At 39.5% G+C, this 16,403-nt stretch overlaps 1 protein-coding gene across 3 annotated transcripts in view; it reads left to right on the top strand.

Annotated features, from left to right (window-relative positions):
- The window catches only part of frmpd3 (FERM and PDZ domain containing 3), a 93,079-nt gene extending 80,082 nt beyond the window's left edge, over positions 1 to 12,997 (top strand). For all 3 annotated transcript variants that reach the window (XM_061686160.1, XM_061686161.1, XM_061686162.1), the window contains 7 exons: positions 1,461 to 1,580; positions 2,202 to 2,338; positions 3,654 to 3,780; positions 5,334 to 5,423; positions 5,555 to 5,734; positions 5,838 to 5,973; positions 8,028 to 12,997. In XM_061686160.1, coding sequence (XP_061542144.1) covers positions 1,461 to 1,580; positions 2,202 to 2,338; positions 3,654 to 3,780; positions 5,334 to 5,423; positions 5,555 to 5,734; positions 5,838 to 5,973; positions 8,028 to 10,825 — 3,588 coding nt within the window. In that variant the 3' untranslated portion in view covers positions 10,826 to 12,997. The remainder of the gene's footprint in view (positions 1 to 1,460; positions 1,581 to 2,201; positions 2,339 to 3,653; positions 3,781 to 5,333; positions 5,424 to 5,554; positions 5,735 to 5,837; positions 5,974 to 8,027) is intronic.
- Positions 12,998 to 16,403: the final 3,406 nt, after the last annotated feature.

The raw sequence follows: 16,403 nt of genomic DNA, 5'->3' as shown, positions 1-16,403 counted from the left end.
AAATATATAAGCACAACTGTGTGTTTTCTAATTTACTAAATAAAAGCAGGGCTGTGAATTTCAAAATGAGAACAAATAAATTATAAAAAAGTATTACGTTTTCAATAAAGTGCTTAACTTCAGAATAATTCTTTCAAAAAAAACTAACAAAATACAGATAATACTTCATGTTTTGATCATATGGGTAGAAACAAAATCATACATTGTAAAAATGCATTATACATAGAAGGGTTTTCCAGAATTTTGAGGTCAACTTTGGGGGTGCGTATTATACATGGGTGCGCATTATACACGGGAAATTATGGTAATATTCAACAGCGCCAGATGTTGGGCAAGAGCCGTTAAATACTGTAAAATACATCGAAAACAAAGTAAAACGACTCACCCTTTGACAATGGCTGATAAGACCCATCAGGTCTGATTTAGTAAAGGTTTGTGGATGCAAAAACAGGAGCAAACTTGATTGTTAATGCAAACAGATGTGGAAGATAATCTACTAACTCGGCACTCCCAGGATTGCGTTTGTCAGTAGCTGGGTATGATGCTGCGTTCAGAATGAACCGATCACAGTCAAACTCCTGTTTAATGAAAGTCAGCACACAACTGCCACCATTTAAAGCACTCCAAATAATGTTGGGCTATCTAATGGGCTTTTCATGACATTTTGAAGGGGGGTTTAGTAGAAGCCTGAAGGTTTTGTGCGAACACTACATTTTTAATTATTTATGATTCCATCCACCTTGACCAAGGCCCCAGTTTCAGATGAAGAAAAGCAGTCCATAGCATGTGCACTCTAGCTACACATTTAGTCTGTAAACAATCACATAACAGCTCAACTTCTGGCTTGTTGATTACAAAAATTAGAGTGGTACAAACGCAACTTTCTACGGCTTTTTACTGGCTCTTCTGATTAGTGTTTTTATAGCATAATAATTCAAGCTGTTCAAAATGTTACTGTTGCACTTGTCTGTCACACTTTCCTAAAAAGGAAAGATTTCAGCTTTTGCTGCATTTTGTTTCCTGACTGTACCAAATGTGAACCTAACCGTGAAGTAAAAATCAAAGTTCGTACTGAACAGTTATTTGGGGCACACCGTTATAACCCTAGCAATTATACATTGGTGTTGGTTCGCCATTAAAACGAGCCCCCTGAGGGAAACCATAAGAAGGATGAAAACAAGTTTGTCACCTCTGCTTTAAATGCTCACTGAGCAGAAGTCTCACAAGATTTGTGAACATCTTATATGGCATCACACACGATGATGGTTTGTGCTGCTTATTTAGGGATATTTGACTCAAAATATTTGGTTTGAACTTCAAATTTTAATACTTTTGGAGTGTTAAACTTTAGAGGTTCCACTATAGGACTACAAAGACTACATAAGATGCATTTTAAATGTTTTCAACACTGTTCAATTATGAAAATAATATTGTGAGAGATGTGTTCTCTCTTTCCACAGGTGGTGCATAGAACATATTTCCAAGGAATGAAGTGTCTGTTTCGCATCTGCTTCTTCCCCAAGGATCCAGCAGACCTGCTGAGACGGGACCCTGCTGCATTTGAATACCTCTACATTCAGGTAAAGAATTGGATTAAAGAGGGATCAAACAGGCAGCCATTCAATATCATGCTACTGTTTGAAATCTGTCCCTACCAAGAGCAGGCTATACCACAGGCTGTTAAATGATATCCTGGACAGCTATGTTACCCAGGAAGGGATGGTTTTAAAGGGTTCATCTTCAGTCAGCTGCATCTTTTTCCGCATATTTTGAGGGATTGACGCAAGGGCTATTCATTTTGAATGATTTCTGAAACAAGATGACTCTTTTTCAGATGATCTTCCTCAAATTTTGTAGGAATATTGCTCTAGTTCAGAACAAATTGTGCTTGATGCTCATCAATTCACAGACATTACACAGTCATCTTTGACATTTTCTTGTTCCATTAAATGATTTGTCATCTTGGCTGATTTTAATTCCAAATGCATGTTAAAAATTATACTGACGAGTCAGACCTAGGAAACCTCATTCAATCACAATCACATTTACCACAACATATCTAACATGATTAGCAGTTTGGAAGTCTTTGCAATTAGCAGTAGCATTTAAACTAATGGCATGACTTAGACGAAGGTCCCAGTGTTTAATAGCACTGGTTGCAATTAGTAGTGTTCAAAGAATCACATATCATGTCCTCACAGAATCGCAATGATGTAATCAAGGAGCGCTTTGGCATGGACTGGAAATCTGACATCACATTACGATTGGCTGCTCTCCATATCTACATCACTGTGTCCTCAGCAAGGCCCAATCAGAAGATCTCCCTCAAGCACGTAGAGTAAGTCCACGAATTTTTTTTTAAAACTGATTAAATAAGCAAAATGTGAATTAGCTTTTTTTTTTAATCCCACTAACTATTCAGGCATGAGAAACTGCTGACTGATACAATAAAACCTCTTATGTTGCACACCCGTTAAGTTGTACAGTTTGGAATTTGTACAAAAGTCGCACAAAACCTCAGAGCTAGAACCACCATCGTAGTATGAGCCAAAACATTTGTCTGGTTTTCGTGGTGTCAGAGGCAAAGCGAAACATAGACGATCAAAGTGCAGGGGAGCAGCGAGGCAAGGCAGGAGTGTGGGATTCTCAAAAATGTATTTAATTTCAAAACAAAAAAAAAAACAAATGCAAACAAGGCTCATGGAATCAAAAACTAAATATACGAAGCCCCCCCCCCCCCCCCCCCCCGCCTCCTGCCCGATGACAGCTGGGATTGGCTCCAGCACGCCCGCGATCCTAGTGAGGAGAAGCGGCTCAGAAAATGAATGAATGAATGAATGTCTGCTGTCAGTGCTATGTGCTGTTTCTATCCCTAGGTGCCAGTATAACCTAAGGCATGGAGTTCAATACCTGGGTGACGTTATGCTGGGGGAAAAAAACCGGAAAGACGACTTAGTCACGTCGGTGTGATATGTTCTTTCCTATGTTCAAAAGGCAGCACATCTTTATCGCTTTATGAGCATATGATGTATTCAACAAAGGTTAAGGAAAGGTGGAAAAAGGTTAACATACTGTAGCTGAGTCGACTTTCCGGAGTCCCTATATCACGTGATGAAAAAAAAGGTGCTGATTGGCCGAAGAGGAAAAAAAAAAAAAAATCAAAGTATTGATTCTATCTATCGATCAATCTAGCTAGCTAGCTAGCTATCTAAAGTAGGAACATCCTTATTAAAGGAATGAAAAACAATAATTTACTCATTTACTAAGCAAACTCACATTGAATGTAGCATGACTACAGCATGTTAAAATGATGATCGATTGCTATTCCTTACAGTCCCCGGATGTCCGTCACTGCTAATTTGAAATGTAATTTGTTGAACTAAATCTGAAATGATCAAACTGAATGTGAAAATATATAATTTGAATTTTCATTGTGGGTAAAAAAAAAAATCTTAACTAATCTTAAACTAATAAATTCAATTTCAAATTCAGATTCAGTTTTTCAATCAGTGTTTCAAATTAAACAATACAATTCCAAAATTATGTATATATATATATATTTTATATATATATATATATTATATATATAAATATATATATATTTTTTTTTGTTATTTATCTTGTATTCCACTAACACTTTTTCTCTGTCACAGAAAGGAATGGGGTCTCGAGCCTTTTCTTCCTCTCACTCTGCTCCCAACGGTCAAGGAGAAGAATGTTTGCAAGATTCTGTCACAGTTGTTGAAGACCTACCAGCATCCGCCACCATCAGGCAACAAGGTGCTACGACTGATAACACTAAGCCTGTTACACCCAAGCCAACTAAAGGCTTTATTTATGTTCTCACTCAACACCCATGTTGTATAAACAATCATAAACTTTCTCCTACATACTGTATATGCCGTAAGTGAGGCCTTAATAATGACATGACAACTGTGGTATTTGTTAAGAACATCATGCTTTGGCTGCACAATGACATACGGACACGTCAAAGTGTCATCCTTGCGCGCATGTGGCAAAGTCAAGGGCCGGGGGCCTGATCAGAATCAGAATCAGAATCATCTTTATTTGCCACGTATGTCCAAAAAACTCACAAGGAATTTGTCTCCGGTAGTTGGAGCCACTCTAGTACGACAACAGACAGTCAATTGACAGAGAACACTTTTGAGACATAAAGACATTGACAAAAAAAACAGACATTGAGCAATAAAGGGTTGCTAATTATCTGGTAATGCCGGTACTTTTTTTTTTTTTGACAATTGTGCAAAAAGATGCAGAGTCCTCTAGCACTTAGAGCAGTTCGAATGACTAATATTGCAATAGTCCGGTGCAATGACCATTGTGCAAAGGGTGCCGAGACTTCAAGGAGTGTATGCAGTTTAAAGTGACAAGTGCGATAATCTGGGACAATGTTGATTGTGCAAATGTTTCATCATTTTATGTGGCCTGTGAAAGCAAATCGTCTGCGTCAACTTCCATGATTCTTGACATTTACCAAAATTGCAAATTGTCATACAGTAAATAATAACGTTGGGATATTTCAAGCATTTTTTTGTTTTGTTACCAAACCCCTTTTTATAGTAACTAACTGTAGAACAATAGTCAAACAACTTATTATCCAACCTTGACTTCTGATTTGAAAACTAGTTATCCATCCATTTGTTGTGTACAGTGTATATGTAATCATATGATGAAGTGATTAAACAATTGTGGTTTCACAGTTATAATGGCCCTCTGAGGAAAACCATAACTATAATGTGGTACACAACAAAATGAGTTTGACTCCCCTGTGTCATACATTAGAGGAATTTAAAAGGAAATGTTTAACTCTGTGTGGTTTTATAGAATTACAGAAATATTTTTCAGTGATTGGAAAAGTATCATATATATTATATATATAGTATATATTGCTCGATTGCATGATTTTTAAGACGCAATGAACCAAAAAATGTGAGCACTGTGTAGCTTTTAAAAGGGAAAAAAAAGAGTTGATTAATTATGCTTGGAAAATCAATAAGCCTTTAAATGTAATTTGTATATTTGGCAGTTCTGTTACTTTATGGCCATTTTTCTTACTGCTAAATCTTGCCGATTTTCCAAGCATATAGCACTGTAACAACAAATCACCACAGAGGGAGAGAAAAAAAGCTATTGTTGTTTATGGCCTGCCTGCTAAGTCTGCATAAAAGCCAGCCCTGCAGCTTTGAAAAGCCTCAGTAGTTTGGGATGGAACTGTTGCATAAGCATTTATTACAACATGTGAGGCGCAACAGTGCCACCATGAGGGCATGTCGATGGAGATGAAGTTCTATCGTGTTTTTACCACTTGGCAGGTGCCTCCTCTCCAAGGAAAGCTGCAGTACTTACGTGTCCTCAATGATCTCCCACCTTTTGGAGGAATACTGTTCAACACGGTTGGACTGGTAGTACATTTTGAGTCTATTTCTACAATAACAGAAGAACTGCAGTATTTAAGTCAGAAGTATTTGCAACCTACTGGAATTTTGTAAGTTAAAATATCTTACTATAGTAAATACCCTGGATTTATCTACAGGATGAGAAACAATCAGCCACAACACTATTGGTGGGTCCTCGACATGGCATCAGTCATGTGATTGACCTGAAAAACAACCTCACAACAGTTCTGACTGAGTTCAGTAGGATATCGAAGATCCAGCTTTATCGAGAAAGCCAAGGGGTGGCTCGTGTGGAGGTGTCAATACACGAGGGCAAGGTATCATGACACATTCATACAAGTTTTGGTTCAAGAATATATTAAATACCATGACAGACTCCTTGTCAATGGTTGACATTTCTTTGCCTGCAACCCTCTGCAGCCACTGGTGCTACTCATGGAATGGCCAGATGCCAGTAATTTTGCATGCCTCATTTCGGGCTACTACAAACTGTTTGTCGACCCCAAAAGGAACATCTACTTCAGGATCTCTGGTCAGTCTCATTTGACCAAGACAGGTATGTTGGAAGGCTTCTGGATTTATAGCAGTTCATTGCAAACTAAAATTTGACCGCAGAACATATGTAATTGTCTAAAACATTCATAGTATTGTAAAGCACAAGTCACAATACAGTAAATGAATATGACATTTGTTGGCTTGGATTTTGATGGATTGAAAAAACAGGCAACAGTTGAATTAACATCCCATGGCACCATACTCTGTCTGTCATCATCTTGGCTCATCAGAATGAGATACTCATTCCTTTTACTGCAAGCCAACCATGATATTACAGAATTCTTGTGTGCAACCTTTCACTTTGATCACAAACATTTGTTGGAGCATGAACAAATCCACTGCCATATGCTGTGTCTACCTGTAGTCTGCATCGAAGAAGGATTGTCATACCATTACATTCCACCCACATCTAAAGCTGAAAAAAAATAATAACTAACTTTCAACATCCATCTCTGAAATAACAAATATTCCCCATGAGACCACCAGCTGTCCGCATCTGCTTTCCCATCTGGATCTTCTTAAATCAAACTCATTTGTAAATGCCTCAAACTCTTCACTGCTCTGACAATTCTATCCCCAGATTACAGAAGCTCCCACCATTCACACCCACGTTCTGGGACAACTGGCTTTCCAAGTGGAGGGCGGAGAGGGGACGAGAGAGAAAGCTTGCACAGGGAGTCAGGGTCTTCAAGGGCCATAGCACCTGCAGAGTCTCAGCATCTAGGTCTGTGCCATTTCCACCTTCAAGAGCAGTTTCAGGAGCTCCAAACACACCCTGAAGCTGAGCTTGACATCAATGAGAACTTTATTTCCCAGGAGGCCCCTGAGCGGCCCCGCACCAAGTCAGACCCTACGCAGCAGAGTACAGAGGATGTAGCTGTGGTGTCAGTGAGCCCACCAGTGGAGAATGCCGGATTCAGAATCCGTGCCCAAACAATGGCCCAAACTCAGAAAACACCACAGTACTTCTGTGACTCCTGCAAAGACAGGCACAGGATGGATGATTTGTCAACAGCAGTAAGCAGTGGTCGAAACACAGGAAAATCTTGCTCGCGTGGTTGCGCTTCCAGAAACGGGGGTGGCGTTGATCTCATGGCCCTGCCGCCCCCCGGGAATGAAGAGGACGATGAGGAGGAGCCGCCCAGTGGAGGCGGAAAGCTGCAACTACCACAACCAGCGATTGCCGCCCCACCACCTGGCTTCCGAGACAACAGCTCAGATGAAGATGACTCAAAGAGAGGGAGGAAGGCTCCAGCCGGTGTCAGGACAGATGTCACTACTATGAAACAACACCATATAAAAGAGGATGTACCTGTGACACTTATTGATAACGTGGCCACGAGAACAGTCCGAGATCATGCACAGGAACTTGACGATGCTTTGGTATCCACCTTACAAGCTCTAGAGGCTTTGGCAGCTTCTGAGGACTACCCTCATCACCACCACCAGCCAACACAGACTGCAGGTCAACAACCTCAGTCATGCTATGGTCCACACCTCAGTAATAGTAATCTGATTATCATAATACTAAACATTTGCAGTGTAGAATCCCCTCTTTTTTGCTACACTGTAGTGGCAAACAAATCTCCTTTAAGCAGCAAAAACACACCATAAAATGTGAAATACCGAATTTAGCTTGGTACTTTGACCAATTTGTGAATTACTAGAATTCATCAAAATTAGATCAAATGTGAGACAAGAGACAAAAGTCTTTAAAAGCCACAACAGCTGATAACACAACTCCATGCAAAATTCAACCAACTGATTATTACTTTCTACTAAGAATATGATACTGGCTTATCTTGGCACATCTATCACACAAACATGTGCATTGCGTGACAAATGTACAATTCTCTCTCTGGGCCAAGAAACTCCCATAATAAAATGATCACTCAGAGGGGCAAAAACTGAATCCTTGAGGGATTTTGCGGAAAAGTTGTTTGTCAAATTTATGTTTTAGTAATAGTATTTTAAATAGTTACTTAATATAAGTATATATGTTCTTCAATGTTTGATGATTATCCTGCTAATGTGCTTTTATGTATTATTCCTCAGGGCTTATTGTCCTGGCTGCCATTACACCAGAATCATCGTTGGATTCGGGCCATGAGACCAATTCCTCTGAACTGACAGATGTTTCTGAGATGGTCTCAGCAATGAAGCAAAACCAAAACCAAGCCTACCTGCTAGCACACCATATTAGCAAGGAAAGTCGCCTCTCCCGCCGTGATTTCCCCTTGGCTATCCCTGGCTGTACAGCAAAGACAATAGGGACGGGGGCATTTTCTGTGGGTCAGATCCGTGCTGGATGTTCACCCAAGCAAGTAATCCTCAGTAAGACTGTTCCCTTTAAAGTCAGCCCCAGTCCAGACTCTGGAATTGTCGGTGTTGTGACAGAGCAGAGAGGCAATCACGATACCGTTCCCATTGAACAGAAACTAGAAATGAAAGCAAACTTTGCTTCTACTAAAGCAAAGATCCCTGATCCGCCATCTAAATCACCTGAAGAACTTAAAGTGTCTGATGTTTCACCTTCAGTTCCAGTCACTAAAGATCCAAAGTTATCCAGTGCTTCAGGGGAGACACAGAGGCTAAATCTTCTCAATGGTGTAAAGGAGAAGTCAACACCACCTCTTCATACAGACAAAGCCTTATCTGTTCTCTTACCCGTAGACAGAAATGCCTCAGCCAAGATTCCCCAGACCAATGATATGTGCCAAGATGCCGAGACTGCCTCTAGCGAGACCATGAAGCCTTCAAGCTCGACAGAATTTCTGCCAATCGATGATCTATTCTGCACATGCCCAGTGCAACAGGAACCTGGGTCCCAGTTAAGAATTAAAGATCCACAGGTTCAGAAAGTAGTGGTGTTTCAAACCTCATCTCCTACAGATGATGAGCGTCTTCGAGAAAAAGGCCTCTTTATGGCTAACTGCAAAGAAAATACAGTTAGAGTGGGAATAGAATGTAGTTTGGCAAAACCTAGTCCTACAGTACAAACCAAGTACTCCCCTCATTTGCCTCTAACATCAGAAAGAAAAGAAGGAGCTGAAAGCAAGTTTGATGGTGCCTTTGGCAAATCTCACTCTGAATCACAGATATGCGCCACAAAGTCATTACCTAATTTAGAAGACAAAACGCAGAGCCCCTCTTTAGAGAGATTATCTACTCTACCAACTAAAGAATCAAAGAAATTGGGCAGTGTAAAGGGGAAATCCCAGCGCAGTGCCCCTTTTTTGAGCATTAGAAATTTACTTTCAGCGACGTTCCCAGCGAGAATGAGAAGGGAAACAGATGAGCGAAGGGCTCAACTGCAAAAGGTTCGTCAGTATGAGTTGGAGTTCTTAGAAGAGCTTCTGAAACCCAAGTCCTCGAAGGGAGAATTTTTGCCCCAAGGATCCTCACCTGTACCCTCAGGGACTCCTTGTGCCTGTCAGCTACGTACCAGCCCTGTCCTAAAAGCACCAGGTATCTCCAGGGAACAGCGACGCAGCTGTGACTGTAAGAGGATGTGTAGGGGTATGAGACTGCCTGATACACCAGTTGGCTCTGCGGCAGAAACACAAAATAGAGGCAGGGAGAGAACTACTGCAAATACCCCTCCAACAGTCTCCAAAGCACCTCACAGTGAAGGTGCTACAAGGCAATCTCAGAACTTAGAGGTCAAGACCGCACGGATACGTTCCATCAGCCTGGAGTCGAGGGAGCCAAGGGGAGAGCATGGTACCTGCTTGCCCACCTGTACTTCACAAACAAACTTTGTGGAAACACCACAAAACAAGAAGCTCCAGAGGCGATATAGCATTGGAGAGCTCGATAACAGTACTAACACACCCGTTTATGCAGAGGTAAAGCCCAAAACCAAGAGTCTTGAGAAAGAGATGGAGCGAGTCAGAGCCACAGGATTAAGACTGCCGACTCCGGTGGAGCCAGTTCACACACAGTCTCTTCAGGCAGACGGAAAGGGGAAAAAAGGTGTGTTTTATATTCAGAGTAATGAGTTACTATGTGAAAGTAAAGAAGAGAGCGGGGAGGTGCTGCTGACCTTGCCCAGTGAAGACAGTGATGACAAGGATAAATGCTGTTCATTCTGTTTCTGCTACCGGAAATGTGAGGCAACAGAGGAGAGCAGTGAGAAGGACGAGCTCTCATATTCAGTACCCCTTCAGGTTCTTCCAGGCATGGAGCTGGACTCGAGTACATTTCCTGTTGTCAGCAAAACGCTGCAGGTTCTTAATGCAGAAGACTTCAATGGAGAGGAAGACACAGAGAAAGAGTCACAGGCACAAGAGATTGATTTAAGAGCTTGCGGTACACTGGAAGGAAGCCTGGCGCGGGTTGAGGCTCTACAGGGGAAATCCTTCAGCTTACCTGATGGCTTCCTAAACGCCCAGTTGGATGCTAATGAATTACTGGCCATCCTGCGACAGTGTGCTAACAGCCCGAAAGCCGAGGGTGAGGTTCATCTTCAGCCCTCACGGATTACAGAGTACAAGCAGGAACTGGCAGTACGCTTCAAAGAATTCCGAGCATCATGTCGGCGAGTGGCAAGCGTGGAAAAAAGCCCAACTTGTATGCTTGCTGTTGTCACATCCAGCTTTCAAGTGCTGTGCGATTTAACCCAGACCTTCATCAAACTGGTCAGAGGGGTTCGCACAGAGACTCAAAGACAGCAGCTGTTGAGAAAAGTTGAGGAAGTAGCTATTAACTATACTTTGCTCCTTCGCGCAGCAGAAGAATCGATGGGACATTCAAGCAGCCTGCCAACAAAAACAATTTACCCTCAAGTGTCCTCCGACACCAATAAGATGAGCTCACTCACTCGACCCATCAAAGTTCTTCCTGCCAAGTAAAGATAACTCTGGCGGGATTATGATCAAATCTAATACAAGATCATTATATATTCATTGTTTACATTTTAACTGAATGTGCAATGCATACTGTGGATGCAGCTGTTCCATCCCATGTTTACAGGCCCCAAGGTAGCCTTGTGGATATTGCTCTGAAATGTAAAGATACACCAAACTAATGCACAAATGAATAGAATAGTGAAACAGGGCTAATCACCCCATCAGTATATTATCAAAACAAATGAGTCAATATAGTATAATATTTTATATGTAGTGTAAATTTGAGTTGTGTCTACTTAGAAAGTACGTAATATAACATTTTGTGGAAAAAAAGATGATGGATATATTTAAAAAGTAATAATTTTACAGAACTAAATATAATTTAAAAATATATATGCTCTGGACAAAAGTATTTGAGATTTTGTCAAGTAGCGACTGCTGTAGAGTGCATAGTTTAAAGCAGTGTTTGGTTAAATGGTACTATGTCGGTATGGAGCTAAATGTTGTAATGAAAATTTGACATTGCTGTTGGCTATGTTGGACATGCTGTAGTTAGGACATAAGTGACACTGCTGGACAATGGAAAACACTCAGAGCCAAACGCAACATATAACACTTAGTCATGCCGGCCTTGTTGGTATGCACACCCCTGCAATGGGTATATGTAGCAGAGATCCAGGAAACACATCTCCTCTGGACAATAACATCCTATTGAGAAGGGGTACCCTCACGATACTTAATACAAGTGTATTTAACACCATTCTGCTTCATATGCCACCTGCATCTTACTACTCACTTCTAAAATAAGCCGGTTCAATGTAAATGGCTATTCAGGCTTAATTAAAGCATACAACATTTTTAGCGATTGTGCAAAATCACTGTATACTGTAAAATATGATATAGTTTGAAACAATCCCATCCACAAGCAATGGAATAAGATGAATACTATAACTTTGCACAGCTTCTGAATTTAGAACTCAAGAAGAACTCAAGATGAACTATTGTGTAATTCAATGTTTTTTATCCCATCTTCTGCTTAAATATTCATTTGAATCTGCACAAGTTTTCCATTATTCTCAAATCTAGAGCTTTCATAGAATCCCTTGTCACGTTACGTTGTCAGGCGCCGTATAAACTTGCTTTCTGTGTGCTGTTTTACATTGTGCAATCTAGGAAGTATATAAGAAACACACAAAGTAGTTTTGTATGTATTTTAATAAAACTAACACATCCGCCCAGTGTCTGAAATCTTCTTTGTGTCTCACCCTCTTGTTATCACAAATGAATCAAAGAAACTCTTACAAGCTGTGCTGACTTACTGGACAATGTTCAAAGTTCTGTGTAACAGAACTGTGACAGCCACGCTTCCGAATTCTAATCGGTACAAAAATACGCAAATATAAAAATAAAAAACACAAAATAATTAAAAGATTAATTAATTAAATTAAAATTAAAAGAATTACAATCTGTACTTGTGTTATGTGTTCCCTTTATTTTCATGACAGTGTTCAGAAAATTACTACAGTAACCGTAGACATTTATTTTATAAACTCAACAGCCTCCAAATATCCAAATATTTTTTTTCTATGTACCCATTGCTCACAATGCATATACTAAGAATTTGACAAAATCATGTTGGACATGCGCTTTTTTCACAGCGTGTCCATTACTGTTGTTGCGGATTTTTTCATAAACATATACTGTCCTGTTTCATTGCTCTTCGTCAGTTCACTTCCCCTTGGGAACTGTTTTTTATTGGAGGTTTTTGCATTCTACAGTGGAAAACAACGAAGACTGTGGCGATATGTAAAAATTTGATTCTGTATAGAGATGAACTGCTCCACATTCTAAATGTAAATATTAAGACAGTGATAAGAAATGCTTGACAAACACTGGATAAGATTTAGCTTTTAGATTTTGTACCAATTTCAAATAATAATGTACCATACTGGCAAAATAGAAAGCCACATTTAAAAGAGTATCGTCAATTAAAAAGCATGAAACTTTCAATCATTTATTTTTATAAATACAAACATACCTGTCAATGATCTTGGCAATATGATGAACATCATTGTTTTGCTTTGTGTCACTGTCATTCACTCAAAAAGGCCCCTGTGGTGAAATTCATTGCTTTGTTGTTGTTTTTATAGGTACCTATTCATTCCTGTCTTAGTTTATGATCCGTGATAGTCACTGTGGTCTTCTGTCTGTGTTAACTCATGTTATGTTTTAAGAGAAATAAAGGACATCCAATAAACTCCTTCAGATATTTGGAAATTACATTTCATGGCAAAGATGTGTCACACTTCAAACACAAAACTTTGACCCACAAAGTGCTTAACATATGCCACACTTAAACTAATATGATGCCATTATAATTAACAGTTTTGTGTGTTGTAGTAGGAATGTTATAATTAGTATATGAACAAAAATGCACCCAAAAAATACAATACAGTATTATTACTTGCTAAGGTACATTCACCCGCCTCTTAATCTGTGCCGATTCATCACTTCCCAATGTAGTCCAGCAATACAAATGTCTAAGTAACAGATATAATAATAATAAATGCAACAATCGCTAAGCCTGCACAAAGTGAATAAACATGTGCCACTCTTCCCATTGAATGAGGCGACCTCTGGAGGGAGAGATCTCAGGAAGTCAGACGTAAGGGATGTCACACGAAAAGGTCACCTCATTCAACGGGAAAAGTGGCCCTAACAAGATTTTTTGAAACAAGGCGTGTGAGCGATTAGTATGGAGCCACCATCTACTGTATACTGGGCAACAAAAACAACCTATTGTTGACTACCCCCAAGCACTTGCGATTTTTGATACAGCTCTCTGTTTTGTACTTAAGATTGGATACAGAGAAGGGGAATCACCTACAATTACTAGAGATTTTATCGATGATTCATTGATTTTATGCTTCATATCAAGCAATAATTATCACACCCCATGTTTAATTTTGATAAGGCTGGTTTGAAAAAAAAATTAACTCATCTTTTTTATTATTATTATACTGAATGCCAGTTTAGGTTTCATTGTACTTTCTATTGTTTTTCTTATTTATTTATAATATTTTGAAATATAATAATCAATATAAACACTAATGACTTTTACATATATTTAAATAAAATGCATCATCATTGCAATGTCACTTTGAACTATCTTTAAATGGTATTCAATGATCCAGTGAACAGAGAAAATGAGTCAAAACTTTACAGCAGATATTTTGCAGGTGCTTCACATGGATGTAATATGATTCTGTCAATATCCCTTACTGAAAAACTGACTTCATTGTGGGACATAATCAACTATTCTTAATAAATCCATGAGCTAATTCTTTTGGCTTGTTATATCTATTTTAACCTATATTATTATATCTAATTGAATAAAATTTTAGACTGTTATTCAAGTTACCGTGGTCAAATATAGACATTTTACGGGTGCTTCATACAGACGCAATGTTTATCTAGTTCCAATATTTGATTTTGACTTCATTATGTAAGATCGTTCAAAAAAAACTTTAATGTCCCATGTCTTGAGATGATACACACCAAGTTTGAAGCGAGTCATTAGCTGCAAACGGCATCTCGAGAGTTAACCACACTGTTAAAATGTAAGCGGCGGTTCTGAGGTGTGTTAACTTTAACGTCAAGTTAACAGCCCGTTAATGTTAACCGAGTTTTGGACAACAAGATAATGGTGCTGTTAAAGTTAACGGTCAGTTAAGGCTACTTTACTAGTAGTTAAAAAATAACCGAGTTTTGAAAAACCGGGCCCTGATTGATTGATCTGAATATGCTCACCGAACATTGATTTACTGGGGAGGACGATGTCGGACATGGTTAAAAATTAATTTTCAAAGTGCACTTTTCAAGAAAAAATCGACTTTGTGAGGGGTAGCTCAACCAACATATTTGCAGTCTGACTTGTGTCCAACTGCAAAAGATATTTTGGGGCACTTTCAGAGCAGCATATACAAACCCCAATTCAAAATACAGTACAATGATTTGCAAATCCTTTTCAACCTATATTCAATTGAATACACTATCAAGACAAGATATTTCATGTGTTCAAACTAATGAAAGTTATTGTTTTTTGGCAAATATTCTCTCATTTTGAATTTGATGCCTGCAACGCCTTCCAAAAAACCTGGGACAAGGGCAACAAAACACTGGGAAAGTTGAGGAATGCTCAAAAAACACCTGTTTGGAACATTCCACAGGGGAACTGGTTAATTGGAAACAGATAAGTGTCATGATTGGGTAGAAAAGTAGCAAGGCTCAGTTGTTCAAAAGCAAGGATGGGGCGATGTTCACCACTTTGTGAACAACTACCTGAGAAAATAGTCCAACAGTTGAATAAAAACGTTTCTCAATGTATAATTGCAAGGAATTTGGGGATTTCATTATCTATGGTCCATAATATCATCAAAAGATTCAGAGAATCTGGAGAAATCTCTGCACGTAAGGGACAACGCCGAACACCAACATTGAATGCCTGTGACCTTCGCTGCCTCAGGTGGCACTGCATTAAAAAAAACGGCATCACTGTGTAAAGAATATTGCCACGTGGTCTCAGGAACTCTTCAGAAAACCATTGTCAGTAATCACAGTTTGTCACTACATCATGCAAAGCAAAAGCCATATATTAACAACACCCAGAAATGCCGCTGGCTTCTCTTGGCCCAAGCTCCTTTGAGATGGACTGATGTAAAATGGAAAAGTGTACTGTGTTCTGGCGAGTCCACATTTTAAATTATTTTTGAATATCATGGAGGTTGTGTCCTCTGGGACTAAGAGGAAAAGGAATGTTATCAGCGCAAAGTTCAAAAGCCAAAACACCACAATGCTGAAAGGTACACACAGTTTTTCGAACAACATATGCTGCCATCCAACCAATGTCTTTTTCAGGGACGTCCCTGCTTATTTCAGCAAGACAATGCCAAGCCACATTCTGCATGTGTTACAACAGCTTGGCTTTGTAGTAAAAGAGTGGGAGTACTAGACTTTCCTGTCTCCCATTGAGAATGTGTGGCGCATTATGAAGCGCAACATATGACAACAGAGACCCCAGACAGTTGAGCAACTAAAGTTGTACATCAAGCAAGAATGGGAGAGAATTCCACCTACAAAGCTTCAACAGTTAGTGTCCTCAGTTCCCAAACACTTATTGTGTCTATTGAAAAGGAAAGGTGATGTAAAACAGTTGTAAACATCCCCCTAACCCAACTTTTTTGGAACGTGTTGCATGAAATTCTAAATGAGTGAATATTTGTTTGCGCATTAAGTATCTTATATTTGTAGTATATTCAACTGAATATACCTGTAATTTCTTGTGTATAATGCGCACCCATGTATAATACGCAGCCCCAAACTTGACCTAAAAATTCTGGAAAACCCTTCAACCTATGTATAATGCCTTTTTACAATGCATGATTTCACCTGTGGCGGCACGGTGGACGACTGGTTAGAGCGTCAGCCTCACAGTTCTGAGGACCCGGGTTCAATCCCCGGCCCCGACTGTGTGGAGTTTGCATGTGTTCCCAGTGCCTGCGTGGGTTTTCTCCAGGCACTT

Source organism: Phycodurus eques, chromosome 9 (assembly GCF_024500275.1).
Source record: "Phycodurus eques isolate BA_2022a chromosome 9, UOR_Pequ_1.1, whole genome shotgun sequence".
Taxonomy (NCBI): Eukaryota; Metazoa; Chordata; class Actinopteri; order Syngnathiformes; family Syngnathidae; genus Phycodurus; species Phycodurus eques.
The sequence above is the reverse complement of the archived record's forward strand: the minus strand, read 5'-3'. Positions and strand labels throughout refer to the sequence as shown.